The 16,283-nt window shown below is 28.4% G+C and overlaps 1 protein-coding gene across 1 annotated transcript; it reads left to right on the top strand.

Annotated features, from left to right (window-relative positions):
• Positions 1-9,948: 9,948 nt before the first annotated feature.
• LOC132943893 (uncharacterized) lies at positions 9,949-11,191 on the top strand. Its single transcript, XM_061013039.1, has 4 exons — positions 9,949-10,375; positions 10,613-10,735; positions 10,795-10,991; positions 11,098-11,191. The coding sequence occupies exons 1-4, from the start codon at positions 10,340-10,342 to the stop codon at positions 11,189-11,191; spliced, it is 450 nt and encodes a 149-aa protein (XP_060869022.1). The 5' UTR covers positions 9,949-10,339.
• The last annotated feature ends 5,092 nt before the right edge of the window (positions 11,192-16,283 follow it).

Here is a 16,283-nt window from a genome sequence, read left to right as displayed (position 1 = left end):
TTTTAGGTAAGTTATCACGTGAAAAGACTCCACGGAAATGATTGATTTTCAACTTCCCGACATATTTTATAATATCTTGAGACGAAAGCGGTCTGTTAGGTAGCGTGATCATGAGTTTTTTTTTCTTAACCTATTTTTGTTTGATTTCAAACCACTGCCTTTTTTTCTTTTTGAATTTTGAACAGCATTATACACACTAGCACCTCCAGACATCAAACTACCAAGTGCCGACAATCCTGCAAATATAGGTATTAAGGGAATTACACCTCCTGACTGTCTCGGTGCTAAAATCAGCCTTTTACCACAATTCTTTTTCTTTGAGATTCTTTTTTTTTTCGCTGCTAGTATACAATTTGTTTTTATAGCACGTTTCCGTTTAAAGCCCATACCTATTTTTCTTTTAGCTTTCATTGCGTTTGTTACTGCGTACGCAACTAATTTCTCTTTTCTAGGTGTATCTTTTGATAAAAATCTCTCCCAAGCACGATTTTCTAGCACTTTATCAGCTTTATGTCTATCGTCTAAATTTTTACTCGCTGCATACACAATATCGTGATCACGACAAGCAGCATCCAATGGGTTTATTCCTTTATCACCACGATCTAGTCTCTTTTTTAATTTTGTACCAGGACCGCAATACTGATAGCCTGAAACATGGGCTTCGAACGGGAGACTATTTATAAGAGAGTTTACTAATCCTTTTCCAGTCTTGTCTGACTTACACTTGCGAGTTGAACACGCCATCTATAACTGGCTATAAATTTAAAAAATCTAGAGTATTTATATGAAAATAATATGAATTTGATTGAGCAGAAAGATAAATTAGATGTTATAAATGTAGATGTTCAGGTAGTAAAAAAACCATCAAGACATGGTTCGTTATTACCCGATACTATACGTGCTATACTAGTTGGCCCCAGTGGTTCAGGAAAAACAAATATAATGTATAATCTGATCACACATGCAAACGGGTTAAGATTTGAAAATATTTATTTATACTCAAAAACCTCTAATCAGGAAAAATATGTTTTATTGAAAAAAATAATAGATGATATAAAGGGTGCTAATTTTTTCATATTTACAAGCGCTGATAAGGTTATAAAACCAAACTTAACCAAGAAAAATTCCATCATCATTTTTGACGATGTGATATGTGGTCCACAGTCCGTAATTAGAGAATACTTTAGTATGGGTAGACATTCGGGTGCTAGCTCTGTATTTTATTTAGCACAGACATATTCTAAAATAACCAAACAGCTAGTAAGAGATAACGCAAACTTCTTAATAATACTGAAACAAGATGATACAAATTTACGACATATATTCAACGATCATTCATCTACAGATATGGATTTCTCAGAATTTCGCAAAATTTCTCATTTATGTTGGAATCATAGTGATTATGGGTTTATGGTCATCGATAAAACTCGGGAAATTAATGAAGGAAGGTATAGATGTGGTTTTCATACGTTCATTAAAATAAGATAATTTTATATGCTTATACTCATATATAAATATACCGTCACAAAGTAATTATCTGCATAGTGTTATCGGTAGTCACACGATACAGGTATATTACATTTATTATTTACAATGAACAAAGAAAAAGTCTTGTTGGAAAATTTAATAACATCAAAAAAAAATATTAAACGAAAAATAATGGAAATGAAACGCGGTGTTATAGATTCTGAAAACTATTTCCGTGAAGCATTTAAGCCAATAATTGAACCATTGAGTACACATACAAAACAAAATGAAATATGGAACACACAGTCAACTGAGCTAGAAAATAAATCAGAAACCTCATGTACTAGTGAAGATGATGATGATAACGAATTAAATTCACCATTTGAAAATTTTTTAAATAACCGTCCTAAATCAACACGTTATGATAAATCCTATGGTTTGCATTATGATAAAGATAGTGATTCGTATAAAATAGGAAAACACTCTGCAACTTTTAGTCACGGTAAATTATTGCTGCTTAATAAATATTATAAATTTACACCAGGACTATGGTCTTTATTATGTGAGAAGGAACCAAAAAAAACAACTATAGAAGATATAGAATCTTATTACAATATTTTGAAAACTTCTGGAGTCCATTTAAAAGCAGATGGAAAACCTAGAACCTCGAGGTACCATAAATGGATGACTGTTGTAAAACCGTTGTATGATCGAATGAAAATGGAGGAAAAACAGTTAAACGAAGAAATAGCTAAAATTAATGAAAATACAACTCCTTGAATTAGCTTAAAATCATTTAACAATACTTTACCTTCTACTCCTTTTGGGTTATTTAACGCTAAACGTAGAAAAATAACACAAGAAATTGAACCATTTGATTTTAATCAATCAGCAAGCAGTTTTTCACCTGCAGATCACATGTCTACAGATATGATTAATTTTACTTCATCACCTGATCCTAAGACAGGCAGAGGTTTATATAAAGATGTATTACCTCAAACACAATTAGTTTATTATGACGATCCGAATGAGCTAGTAACTAGATTAAATCTTCTGACATCATCACAAAGTGTTGGTAATTCTGGTGTCAATAATGAAATTATATCTATTTTAGAAGAACTGCGTGAGAGAAATATTATAGTATAATGACAACCTTAGAGAGTATAGCTAATGAGCTACATCGACCAGCGAGAAAAATATTTCCTAGACGTAGTGTGGTAACACGGTTTATTGACGACCTCTGGCAAGCTGATTTAATGGATATGCAATCTCATTCTAAAAAAAATTATGGTTTTAAATTCATATTAATTGTTATAGACACATATAGCAAATATGTATTTGTGGAACCGCTGAAAAATAAATCAGGTAAAGAATGTACAAAAGGAATGTTTAATATATTGAAAAAAGCTAAACCAAAATTTTTACAGACAGATAATGGTACAGAATTTTACAATGTCCAATTCCAAGATTTAATGAAAAAATATAAAATTAAACATTACAGTTCATACAGTGTTATCAAATGTTCAATCGCGGAACGTGTGATTCGAACTCTTAAAAATAATATATATAGACATTTTACTGCAACAGGCACATGGAATTGGTACAATACAATATCAAAAATTATACATAACTATAATAACACAAAACACAGAACAATCAAATGTACACCTACTGAAGCTCGAATGGATACAAACAGAATTAAATTTAACACATATATAATTTCTGAAACATTGTATAAACCAAAATTTAAAGTTAACGATAAAGTACGAATATCTAAGTATAAACATATATTTACTAAAGGATATACACCAAATTGGACAACGGAAATATTTACAGTTTCAAAAGTTTTACAGACAAATCCAGTTACTTATCAACTAAAGGATGAATCAGGCAGTGTAATTTTAGGTGGTTTTTATGAACAGGAAATTAAATTAACTGATTTTCCAAACACCTTTCTCATTGAACGTATTGTAAAAAAAGTTGGGAATAAAATGTTTGTTAAATGGTTAGGTTTTGATTCAAGTCAAAATTCGTGGATAACATCATCAGATATTTTAAAATAATGTTTTTTTTATGTATAATATTTATTTATTTATTTATTTATTTTTTAATAAAATAAAATATCAGTTTTTTTATTAAGTCGAATTAATTATTTCACATGATCTCCTGATCCTAATTAGTCTGTTTTGAAAACTATATATATATCTACAATCGATAAAAACAAAAAGCGTCATCTAGTGGTAAATAAATCAATGAAAATAATAATACTGCTGTATTTTGTTCCGCTAGATAACGCTTTTAAACTGAGTCATTAAGTCATTAATTTTTAGTTTTCTGACTTCTAACGAATCTTGAAAAATTTTTTATATAACAGTAATGTGATGTTTCATCACTATTGAACAGAAAAAGATCGAAATGTTTTTTTCTTTCAGTATTACAAATATACAAAGGAAAAATATGTTTTTTATCATTTAAACTATAAATATTAATTGATACATCGTTTGTACGTTCAAATTTTTTCATCTGACTGATTGGTGTTGGAAAATCAATACATTTAAAATCTAAACCACTTTTTGTTTCTAACATTTTAAAATATTTCTTATTCAAATAAGTTTTATTCGATCGATTATCAAACTTAGATAGTATTGAATATTTAAAACATTTAGCATCGTTATTTTTTACATTTATAATTGCTCTTTTATCTTTTATATATTCAGGTAGATCTAGATACGTTCCTCCTCTGAGAGGATTCACTGTATTAATTCTCAATTGTAATACATCTATAGTTTTAAGGGACCACCCAGATCCTTTCGCTAAAAACTGGTCTTGTTCAGATAATAATTTATTGAACATTCCATTTAGTAATTTATTGAAATCGGATGAATTACATGCAAGTGTATTAGAAGTTTTGAAAGCTATGTCCCGAACTTCTTGAGTGAGTATTCTTTCGTATACGCTATCCACATGTAAATTAAATTTTATAGATGATTGTAAACATGATTCTTTTAACTTTAAAATTAATTTATCTCGAACATAGTTAAAAAAAAGCGTGTAGTCTATAAAATTTAAAGTATTCTTAATCAAAAATGTTTTTGAACATTTCTTAAATCTCTCGATTTCAAATAAACCTTCATCAGAAGATGACATCCGCTCGTGTTTTGTAACCGTTTTTCTTTTCATTATGAAACTGAAAAAATAGATTAAATAAAAAAAAAACACAGATATAAGCAATCATAATATTGTAAAATGTATTATAACATCAACTTCTTTTTTTTAAATCTTATGCAAGCAATTCAGAATATTGTTTTCAAAATATAATAAAAGTATTAATTCTAAATTATTACAAAGAAAAAAAGAATTGGTTAATATAATAAGAAATTACTCAGATTCTAATTCTCTTAACCGATTGTTTAGTTCTGTTAACCGACACTGAATATCTGCTTTACATTCACTTGAATAGTTTTCGAATCTATTATGTTCATTTATCAATTTATTTTTAAAAAATGAATTTTTCTTCATACTATCATTAATTTTTACAAATACTTTTCGAAATGCTTTCCGTTTCTCGATATAATAGCGTTTATTGTCACGCACCTGCTGTTCTGCTGCTAGAATTCTGCTTTTAATTACGTTTATTTCTGGGTTCATGATTCTGAAAATTACATAGAATTTCAAAAACTAACTAATTGATACGTTTTTTAAATCTAAACCACTTTTCCTAACATTTTTATTAAATTAGTTTTATTTGAAAACATTTATCATACCAGCAGATCTTATATACGCAATAATAATTATATGATAAAATAATAAATAAGAACAAAAAAAAAATAATATTTTAATTATTTATTGAAAAACAGAATATTATTCGACATTATCTAATTTACTATTTAAATTATTTAGGCCTTTTTGAATATTTTTCTCGCATAAATAATTTATATATGTTAAATGTTTAAATTCGTTTATTAAATTCTGTTTTTCTTCAATAAGTCTTTTTTTGGTTTCTTTCAGCACCGCTTTTTGAATTTTTATTTTAATATTTTTAATATTGGAATAGAACATTTTTTCGTCAACATCTTGAGCATGATCATTTTCTTTTTGCTGTTCCAATATTTGAATGATTTGCTCGTAAATTAACGATTTGGCTTCCATGTTTTTTCTTTTTTTTTAAAAAAAAATCTGGAAAAATTATATAGAATTTGTAAACTATCTGCCAGATAAAAAAAAAATAATGCATATTAATGACAATAATTTATTTCCAACATATTTCTATTTTTTATGTTTTTTAACTTTTATATTAAAAATTTGTATGTATTAATCAAAAAAAGAAAATTACATTGAATACCTATATACATAAATATAAACTTATAATATTATTACTAATTATTCATAACAAATTTTTAAAAAAAAATTTTAACCTGATCTAAATCTTTCGCGCTTAGATTCTGCTGTTGTAATAAAATCTAACCTTTTACCGAAACAGTGTTCTCGCTTACGAAAATTCGTAACATATAAATCACTATATTTTTTACATATATCCATTTTTTCTTCTCTTAATAAAACTAATTTTGCGTTTAAATCTTTTATAGAAGAAAAATTTGGGTTAGAGTTTGTTCTACTTAAATAAATAATGAATTTCAGGTTTTTAATTTTTTTTTTGAGATCTTTATATTCATATCTTTCTTTAATCTTATTTTCATCAATCATCTTCGTTAAGGTTACAATTTGTTCTCCAAAATATTGAATTTGTTCATTACAAAAATCATATGAATGCCAAAAATTCATTATCTGTAATTTTTGACTAAATACATTAGTATAAAATATAAAATATTATATAAATCTAATTATTAAAGCGATTATTTATAAAACAACGAATGTACGTATATACGTATATATAATAATAACTAATTATATTATTCAAAGCTAAATAAAAAAACTTTAAAAATTAGACAATATAGCATTTATATCATAAAAAATAAAATTTTAGTTGCTAGTGAAGCTACGTCACACGATAATAGTAAAAAACGTGATAATTTATATGTTAGTTAATAGTAGATAGGGCGATTGTAACTATCGTAGAGTTCGTACGGTAACATTACGTTGTCACGAAAGCAACTACGTGTTTACTATCAACGAGCGACAGCAGCTTTCGAATAATCTTAACGTAAAAGCAATAAAAAAAACATTATAGAAAAAATAATTTAAATTTATATACGTGTATAGTATACGTTTTAGGATATATTTTATACAGTCATTAAACATTATTGAATATTTTAATATAATAAAAAAAATTTTTATATTAAAACATTTTACGTAAGATAATATTACACGTGTAATACAACAATCACGTTATCTATAACAAATATTTATAATCAGCTATAGTATTTTAACATTGATAAAAACAAGGTATCGTGCACGATTAAAGATATACAGGTTAGATAACGCCCTACTCAATTTTACGTCCGTCCGCGGTCCGAAAGTGTTACGGTTCATTAGTACATATTTTAACCACATCTATAAAGCACTAGTAGTAGGTAGGGCTATTATTGTATTATTAATATTTAGATTTATACAGGCATCTATATTAGTAATATAATAGGACAATAGGTATAATAATTTATGTTCAATTTTTTTATTTAATGCCTCGAAGTTTTATACTGTAATATTGTAGTGTGGAAGGAGTGTAACAGTTAAATAATGCCTCGTACGTGTTGTGTGGTTGGGTGTCAAACTGGGTATAAATCCAACGATGAAAAAGTGTCAACTTTTTCGTTCCCAAAAAATGAAGAAATGCAGCAGGTCCCAATGACCACCCTACAGGCCCTACATTTCTACATTTATACCGTATATTATCAATTTATTCTGTTTTGCGTCCTCCTAAATCAGGAAATTGCACAATACTTGATTGCCAGGCCCCAAAAATTTCTTTATCAGAGCTCAAAGACATATTTAATTGTGAATCAACAGTTAGACAGCAAAAAATAAATATTTTAAAGTCTAAAGTTGATTTGCTTGTTGATGAAGGCTCTTGGGAAGCTGATGAAGTATTTGAAGATCATAATTACAACGAAGCTTCAGTTTGGAATTGTATTATATACTATACCACAGGGTATGTATCAAAAAAAATTGCCAAAAATACATCTTGCACGCTTTGCTTGAGCGCATTAATAGTTAAAGATAAGTTTGTTGATTTGCCAGAAGCTGAGCTAATTAATATTAAATCAAAAGGAGGATTAACACATCCCAATATACATTTATTTCACTTTTTATCTAATGTAGAAGAATGCTTTGCTAAACATTGTAAACAAAAAAATGTATTTGATCTTACAGTAGAAGATTCTTTACATTATGCTTTTTCATTTCCATGCAAAGAACATAAAAATGACGTAGTTACATCCATTCTAAGCAACTATATTGTAATGCGAATGCGTCATTTTGCAGTTCAAGATAATCGCCAAGAAAATAAAAAAAGCAGAGAGAAGAAAAAAATAGCTAAATTAATTTCTACATAAAATTAACTAAAAACTTTTTATAATTTTGTTTATTATTTTTATGACCACAAAGTTATAGGTTAAGGTTTGCTTAAAGCTTTTATTATAAATAGCATCATTTAATAAAAATTATATTGTTTGGTTCATTTTAAATTTGCTATTGCAGAATTGGCTTGTTGCAGATGCAGTATGAATAGCAAAAAAATGTGAAACTTGTTACAAAAATTGTGATTTAACCTGTTACATATTTATAGGTACTTACATAACATTTTTGTTTTAGGTTTGATGAAGTTTAATGTAATTGAAGAATCAATAAGTTAAGTGTATATTGTACAAACGAGAAATCAAGGCTGGGCTAGTTATAACCAAAATTCGTATAGTTTTATTTCTTATACTAAAATCATTAATTATAATTTCACTATAAAGAGTAAAGTTTGACCTATCAAGCCCAGCCATGCAAGAAAATATTATAGACTATACACACAAGTTGGTATAGGTACTATTACTACTATTAGTATATTTACATTTCAAATAATATTTAGAATATTTTAAGCCTTTAAGGTTCCTAAAAGACTACCCAAGACTGCAGTAAAAGTCCATTTACCTTCTTATTAGAATTTATAAAATATTAATTAATATGCATAAATTAATTATAATATTTTGTTAATATATTTGTATAGATACACATAACACAAACATATACAATATATTATGATATTATAATTAACCTACATTATAATTAATAAGAATAAAAAATAATAATTGCATAATGCAATTTATTATAAAGCACGTAGCTCTAATTATAATTGTTATTGATTATATTTTATTTGCATGTTGCTATTTATCCGGCAAAACCATTGAACTATTATTATAATTATATAATATTATACATAGTTCAATGGGCAAAACAAAATAAAGTAACCCTACGTACTACTAGCGCCCTACGCTAGTGGTAGAAATGTGTACCAGTCAACCGTAACACTTCCGGACCGCTTGGTTGGCGGGCGATGTCTAACCTGTATATCTTTAATCGTGGTATCGTGCAACAACTACTAGATAACGGTATCTATAGTTATTATCATGAAAGAGATTGACTATTAAAGATTGTTGAGGTTAGGTAATAATTATCAATATTATTGATGAATGATAAGCCCGATGTTCTATCTTATCTATGTAAATCTATGATAGTATGGTACATCAGTAAGTTATCTTCTATACTGTGGACGTGGTGTAATTATAACGTATTATTGTTACTTGATCATAACTTAACAAAAGAAAGAAAACAGCTTATATTATAGTAGTGACTAAAAGTGAGAGTTGAGAAACCGTCTTTCAACTACTTCTATTTTAATGTTTTTATTTTAAATAATCTATGAAAAAAAATCTTTAAGTCTAAACACTCAATACCCATAGTAATATTATAAAACTGTATTATCATTACAACAATAAATTGTTATTATTCTATTTTATTTTTAAAAAAAAAGAAGTATGATGTTAAATTTAATAAATAACATTAAAAAAAAATATAGTACTTACATAGCTTGTAGAAATTGAGGTACTTTTTCTAAGTATGATGACTGGTCTATTTGTTAGAGTTGTTTTGACAATCTTTTGACTGGCTGTTGAAGATGTTTGGTAAACTGCTGGCTGGCTGTTGTTTTGGCGAAGAAGACTGTTCTGCTGCTGGCTGCTCTTGGAACTGCTGTTGCTTGAACTGATGACGATAAGCTAAGAAATTCTGGGTTTTATACCCGAAAATAACCCTCTCTTCTCTCATTAGAATTTTTTTGTGATGGATTTAAACATTTCAACTTATTTTACATCCTGTTTTAATATTATAATGGCATTGACATTAAGTAAATGTGAAAACATTTGACTGAGCAGGTTATATTAGCAGCAATTTAGATTCATATAATATAATTGGTTTTTGAGAATGAATGTATACATTCTAAACATTGACATTTAGTAAATGTGAAAACATTTGGCTGGACAGGTTATGTTAGCAACAATTTAAATTCATGTAATGTAATTTGCTGTTGTATATGAACATGTTTCAGCACCCATCTAAGGTAAGGTTATTGTAGAAATTTATTCAAGGAGGGTATTGACCATGGTAAAAGGTGAATGTCATAAACATTTGGCTGGGATAGGTTATGTTAGCGTCAATTTAAAGTCATGTAATGTGATTTTGCTGTTGTACCTGTATGATCATGTTTTAGCAGGTTTCTATAATGTAAGGCTATGACCATTTGTATACTTAATTATTGAAGTAGTGGTTAAAATCTGTGTATAAAAGACAGAGGGTATTCTCTAATATTCACCAGTCTTCAAGATTTCATCCCAGGACAAGAAGCTCAGTTCAACAGAAATACTACCAAAATAAAATGTCGTACCGTACAATTGCTTCAACTGATTCAGAGGTTAGTAACTACTTAGTAAATATCTTATAACCATAGAAAATTGGAGGCCGGTCGTAACACCACTCAACGCTATGGTTATAATTCTTAAAATAATATTAAATGACTGATTATAACATAGTATATTGGAAGTGCGTCGTAACATTACTCAACGCTTTGGGTATAATTCTTGGGACATAGAAAAAATATATAATGGAAAAAAACAGTAAAAAATAATATACTATGTTTTATGTTTCACAGAATGAACATTTTAGCGAATCAATTGATATAAGACCGTCTTTTTCAAAAACAAAACCTGGATCAAAACGTTCTGCAGAAAAAACAAGTGTTAAAAAACCTATGAAAAAGAAGCAGAATAAAATGGTAATTAAAATAATATTTTTTCCTAATGATAGCATAAATAATTTATTTTTTTTTTATAGAATGCATCATACAGAGATAATATCAGCGAACGCTTGAGATCAGAAGATTTTGATGTTGAAGTATTTAATTCGCTAACATTCAGACAAGGAGATGGCGTTGTGACAATAAAGACGCCTTTTGAAGAAAAAGGAAAGGATCTTTGGGTGCTAAGTCATTATAAGGTTACTAACATCGAGAATGTGCCAGTAAAGGACAGGTAAATACATTGGTTTAAATTTAAAAACTATTGCTGAATCTGTTTTTTTTTTTTACTGATTTTATTTACTTCTTTTGTTTTTAAATAAAATAATTTGTTGTAATAGATGGAAGTTCAGTGAAGCTACTGTTAGATTGTACACGACCGACGAATCAAAAGATCAAACACTCAATGGGTGGGTTCCAGATTATAAGAGATAAACAATTGAAGTTTTTTTTTTTAAATGTATATTTGTAATTATTAAATATTAATGAAATAAATAGAAGACATTTATACTTTAATATTTTTTCCCAAAACCACCTAAATCTCCTATCAATATGGTATAAAGATTGGGGGATAAAAGTCAATGAAACCAAATCCGTCCACTGTACGTTCACGCTTCGGCAAGCTGTTTGCCCTCCTGTGTACCTCAATCACCTCCCGCTTCCATCTTCCCAAAACGTTCGCTACCTAGGTCTTCATCTAGACCGCCGGCTAACCTGGGAAACGCATATCCACACAAAACAGCTTGCTCTAAATTATTGGACTCATAAATTATGCCTTCTCTTAACATCTAAACATCTAAACCTTAAAAATAAACTTCTCTTATACAAATTACTCCTCAAACCAATATGGACATATGGCATCCAATTATGGGGTGCTGCCAAACCCTCCAATATTAATAAAATCCAAACTTTTCAATCCAAATGCCTTCGACAAATAACTAATGCCACATTTTACATCTCTAATGATACTCTCCATAAATATCTTTCCATCCAAACAGTTAAAAACGTTGCCAAGTCTTTCTACAAACGCATGCCCACCAATCTCCACAATCACTGCAATCCCTTGATTTCGGAACTATCTATCCCCACTATTCCTGGTGACCCCAGAAGGCGACTAAAACGAACGTGGGGTCGTGATTTACTTTTAGCCTAACCTCCACCAACACACGCCACGAAGTCCCATCAATGGATGGTCTCTTCTCGCATGCCCCCTGTCTAAATTGTTGTAAATAATCGTAATTATCAACCCGTCTGTTTTTACCCTATTATTTCGTCTTTTCTATATTATTCTTTTATCACTTGTCCTTATTGTAAACCTTTAAATTACAGACTGTACAATTCTCTTGTTTAAAAATAAAAATAAATAAATAAATAATTTTTCAATTACGAACATATTACCTATGCATTTATAACTGAAATGTTTGTTTCTTGTTTATTTTTCTTTAAAGGCATATCGAGAACAATTTTATGTACCGCATGATCCAACCCGGTTTCCACGGCCACGACCGAGCTGATTGAATTATTATTATTATCATTTTTATGTTCATCGAAATCAATGGTGTTGTTTTCTTGTGGCGCACAGTGGGACAAATCCCAGATCTAGGTGGACAAAACTGACAATTTACGTATTGAACCATGTTTATATTTATCAATACAATTAAAATGTATATTAATTAAGAAACAAATATTTATGTTTATTTAAATTTAATTAGTAAATCTATTGAATTTAAAATTGTCCATAAAAATAGTTTATAAAAAATTCATAAGATTTTTTTTTTAACACAAAATATAACAAAAAAAAATCAACAAGCAATCCTATAAAAAGTTAATATACTATGTTAATGGTCATCGTCAATCATCGAGTCTACTATTAATAAAGGTAAAACGTCTTCGGGGAGCTCATGCATTTTTATTTTGGTAGTCCTCTTGCCTTTGATATTACTGGGTCTGATTGCTGTAGCATCATGTGAATATTGTGAATGAGGTCCTCAGTATACGTCGCGGTCTTCCTATCAATATGAATGTCTTTAAGCCAACTAATTTTAATTAATAAATTATAATATTTTCATTTAATATATTAAATTTATATATCTAAATTGAATTACATAATGTATGTATAATTAATGTTTAAGTATAGTTAGACCATGTCCTATAATAATACATTTAATTCTCAAATTAAATAAATATGCTTAAGTTGTAAAATGTTTTAAGTTTATTTTTCAAACACCGATAAATACCTAAACCTTCCTTATAATACTACTCAAAATAGAACAATGCATATTATATTTTGAACGGAGCCGGTAGCGATGTATGTATATGATATGTGTTTTTTTTCTGTCTATAAACATTATTTTTAGTCGATTTTCAACTTTAGCATCTTTTCTGATAGGAAAACGAATCTAGTTGGTATTTTTAAGAGGTCAGCATTGAAAATGTCCAGTAGTTTTTTACCTACTTGTAAAATTAAATAGGTAGACAAAATAAAATTTAATTTAAAAATGGGGGCCAATGGGTATGTAGGTACTGCTTTACTACGCAGTACAGTACCTAGGTGTTAACTATCAAGTGGGTCATGCAATGAATAGGGTGTTGAATTTTAATTAAATAATATATCATTGTATATGAAAAACAGCGTATAATATCAAATACATTTCATAATATGTTTTTCAAAATAATATTTTAGATCGGTATACTAATAGTATTAGGGTTTCAACCAGGGCTTAAAACCGTTCCCAATAAAATGGTAATTTTTTAAAACCGGTATCCGGTTATCGTTTAATTTTTATATTATGGTAACCGGTAACCGTTTCTTTAAAGATACTTTAAACACTATGATAAACGTTAATCGTTTAAAAACCGTTGATAAGGTTTTTTGGTGATCGGTTACCGGTTAAAACTGGTTTTTAAAAATCGTATTTTTTTATTTTTTAATCATATTTTTTAAAATAGTTTATTTAGGCGATTCGTGTGAATCATTATAATCATTAGATAGATATGTAAGCTTAATCGTTATCTAATTGTTGAATCCAAATAATATTATCGGTTGACTATCGATATTTAGATCGTGGAAAACTATTTGAAACTATTATCAATTGATAAAATATAACTAATATGATTAATGAATTAATATTGCAATAATTGGTATTAGTCATTGTACATAATATTATACGATATTCTTAAAATGTTAAATTATTTAGTAATTATTGTAGATAAATTGCATTTATATTCTATATTATGAGTTAAATTGATATATCAAAGTTTTATTAGATTTCTATTTTCTTTAAATTAATTTCCAAGTTGTCTAAAGTGTCATTATTCATAATAGTTACAGTGTTATAATATTCTGGTGTTAGTGCCTCTAATATTATATCAATTTTCTCGGTTTCAGGAATGGTGCAATTTGTTTGACTGATTAAGTATAAAATATCTGCTAAGAACTCCGATATTGTTTCTGTCGATTTTAATTTTTTATTTCGTAATTTGTTTCTTAACATACGATTCCTAGCCGGCGATGCAAATTTTTCCTTAAATATTTGTTCTATTTCATCAAAAGTCGGATATAAGTTATTAATTGTTAATGTGTTGTGTAATTTATAAGCGGAATTTTTTAAATATAATGGCAAGTAAGTTAGTTTTATTTGCGGAGACCACTCATTAGCAGTAGCTACCACGTTGAAGTACTCGAAAAATTCTAAAACGCATTCATCGCCCGAACCGTTGAAAATATTAGGTACAAATTGTTGAGGTCTTGCCATTTTATTTTTCGTATTTGATTTAACTATATTATCAATTTTTGAACTAGCGTTCAATTTATTATTTTGATTTACCTCTACAGATTCAAATTTTAAATTATTCGGTTGCTCAGTATTTTTAATTGGTGAAAGTGATTGGTCTATTAAGAGATTTTCTAACTGTTGGGCCACGTCTTTAGGTCCAACCGTATCGGTACCTTTATTTTCTAATTCTACCTGTGAGTCTGGTTCGCTAATATTTTTTTCACAATGATTTTTCTGGCTATTATTGAAATCTAATGATAACTTATTTTCATTAAAGGTAAGATCTGCAGTACTATCGTTATAATTGTCTTTATCTTCGGTATCAAGAAGTCCAACTCTAAAAGTTTTTATTGCTACAGGAGGAGCGGGGTAGCGGGGGGAATGTCGTGTACGTATGTGATAGAATGACTCAACCCATGGGTTGAGCAGAGGTGTACACGGGTTGAGCCATCAGATATAGGGCTGCGCAAGCAGGTTGAGGTTCCAGAAATCTCTTTTTTATCCTACTTACGACAGACAACATGTTTACACATGGTGATTCGGTGTCCGATGAGTGGTCTCCGCAAATAAAACTAACTTACTTGCCATTATATTTAAAAAATTCCGCTTATAAATTATACAACACATTAACAATTAATAACTTATATCCGACTTTTGATGAAATAGAACAAATATTTAAGGAAAAATTTGCATCGCCGGCTAGGAATCGTATGTTAAGAAACAAATTACGAAATAAAAAATTAAAATCGACAGAAACAATATCGGAGTTCTTAGCAGATATTTTATACTTAATCAGTCAAACAAATTGCACCATTCCTGAAACCGAGAAAATTGATATAATATTAGAGGCACTAACACCAGAATATTATAACACTGTAACTATTATGAATAATGACACTTTAGACAACTTGGAAATTAATTTAAAGAAAATAGAAAATTCGAAATTGATGCACACAGATTTTCAAAATATAAGTTCCGTAGATATTGACACTCTTAGGAAAGAAAATGAATTTTTAAAATCTAAATTAAATAATATTAACAATGGTAATAGAAATTTTAACCAGAAAAAGAAATTTAATAATAATATGCATGTGAATAGTCCTAGCCCATATTACAATCTTCAAAATAATCCAAACAACGCATTCAATAATAATATGTGCAATTACGACCCATGCAATAATAACAATAATAGTTATAGTAATCAAAAACAGAATTTAAATAATTCATTTAATCCAAACAACAATTTTAGTAATCAAAACTATAGTGCAAATGATTCATTTATTCCAAACAATTATGTTAATAATCAAAAATTATCACCCAAACAATACTTTTTATCCAAATAATAATTACAACACAAATAATGAAATTAGACCGAATCAATACTTCCATCGAAAAAATACATATAACCCTCCAAATCATTTTAATAGTAATAATGGCTATACACAACCAAAGTGAGATGATAGGTATAAAAATAGGCCTAACCAAAAAAGTCAGCAATATTATAAAAATAATGTGTATAATAGTAATCAAGGTGCAAATTTTAACGAACAGAACGTAGGCCAAAATAATTAAAATCCATCGCATGCTACAAATGGTATCAGTCAAAATAATGTAAACGTAAATAACGTGATGAATCAGCACACTATCGGTCAGGTGCCTGATAATGATACACGTAATTTGAATAAAACATATTTTCATAATAATCAAAAAAACTATTAAGGCAAGAGAGAGTGGTTAGAGTCCCTCTGTGC

This window comes from Metopolophium dirhodum, chromosome 1 (genome assembly GCF_019925205.1).
Source record: "Metopolophium dirhodum isolate CAU chromosome 1, ASM1992520v1, whole genome shotgun sequence".
Taxonomy (NCBI): domain Eukaryota; kingdom Metazoa; phylum Arthropoda; class Insecta; order Hemiptera; family Aphididae; genus Metopolophium; species Metopolophium dirhodum.
Note: the sequence above shows the minus strand (reverse complement) of the source record. Positions and strands in the feature narration are given on the sequence as shown.

What these genes read in the sequence shown, in the direction of transcription:
- LOC132943893 (XM_061013039.1), top strand. Translation starts at nt 10,340, where the DNA reads ATGTCGTACCGTACAATTGCTTCAACTGATTCAGAG. An exon ending in TTGCTTCAACTGATTCAGAG is followed by an intron (nt 10,376 to 10,612) that starts GTTAGTAACTAC and finishes TATGTTTCACAG; the next exon opens with AATGAACATTTTAGCGAATC. An exon ending in AAAAGAAGCAGAATAAAATG is followed by an intron (nt 10,736 to 10,794) that starts GTAATTAAAATA and finishes TTTTTTTTATAG; the next exon opens with AATGCATCATACAGAGATAA.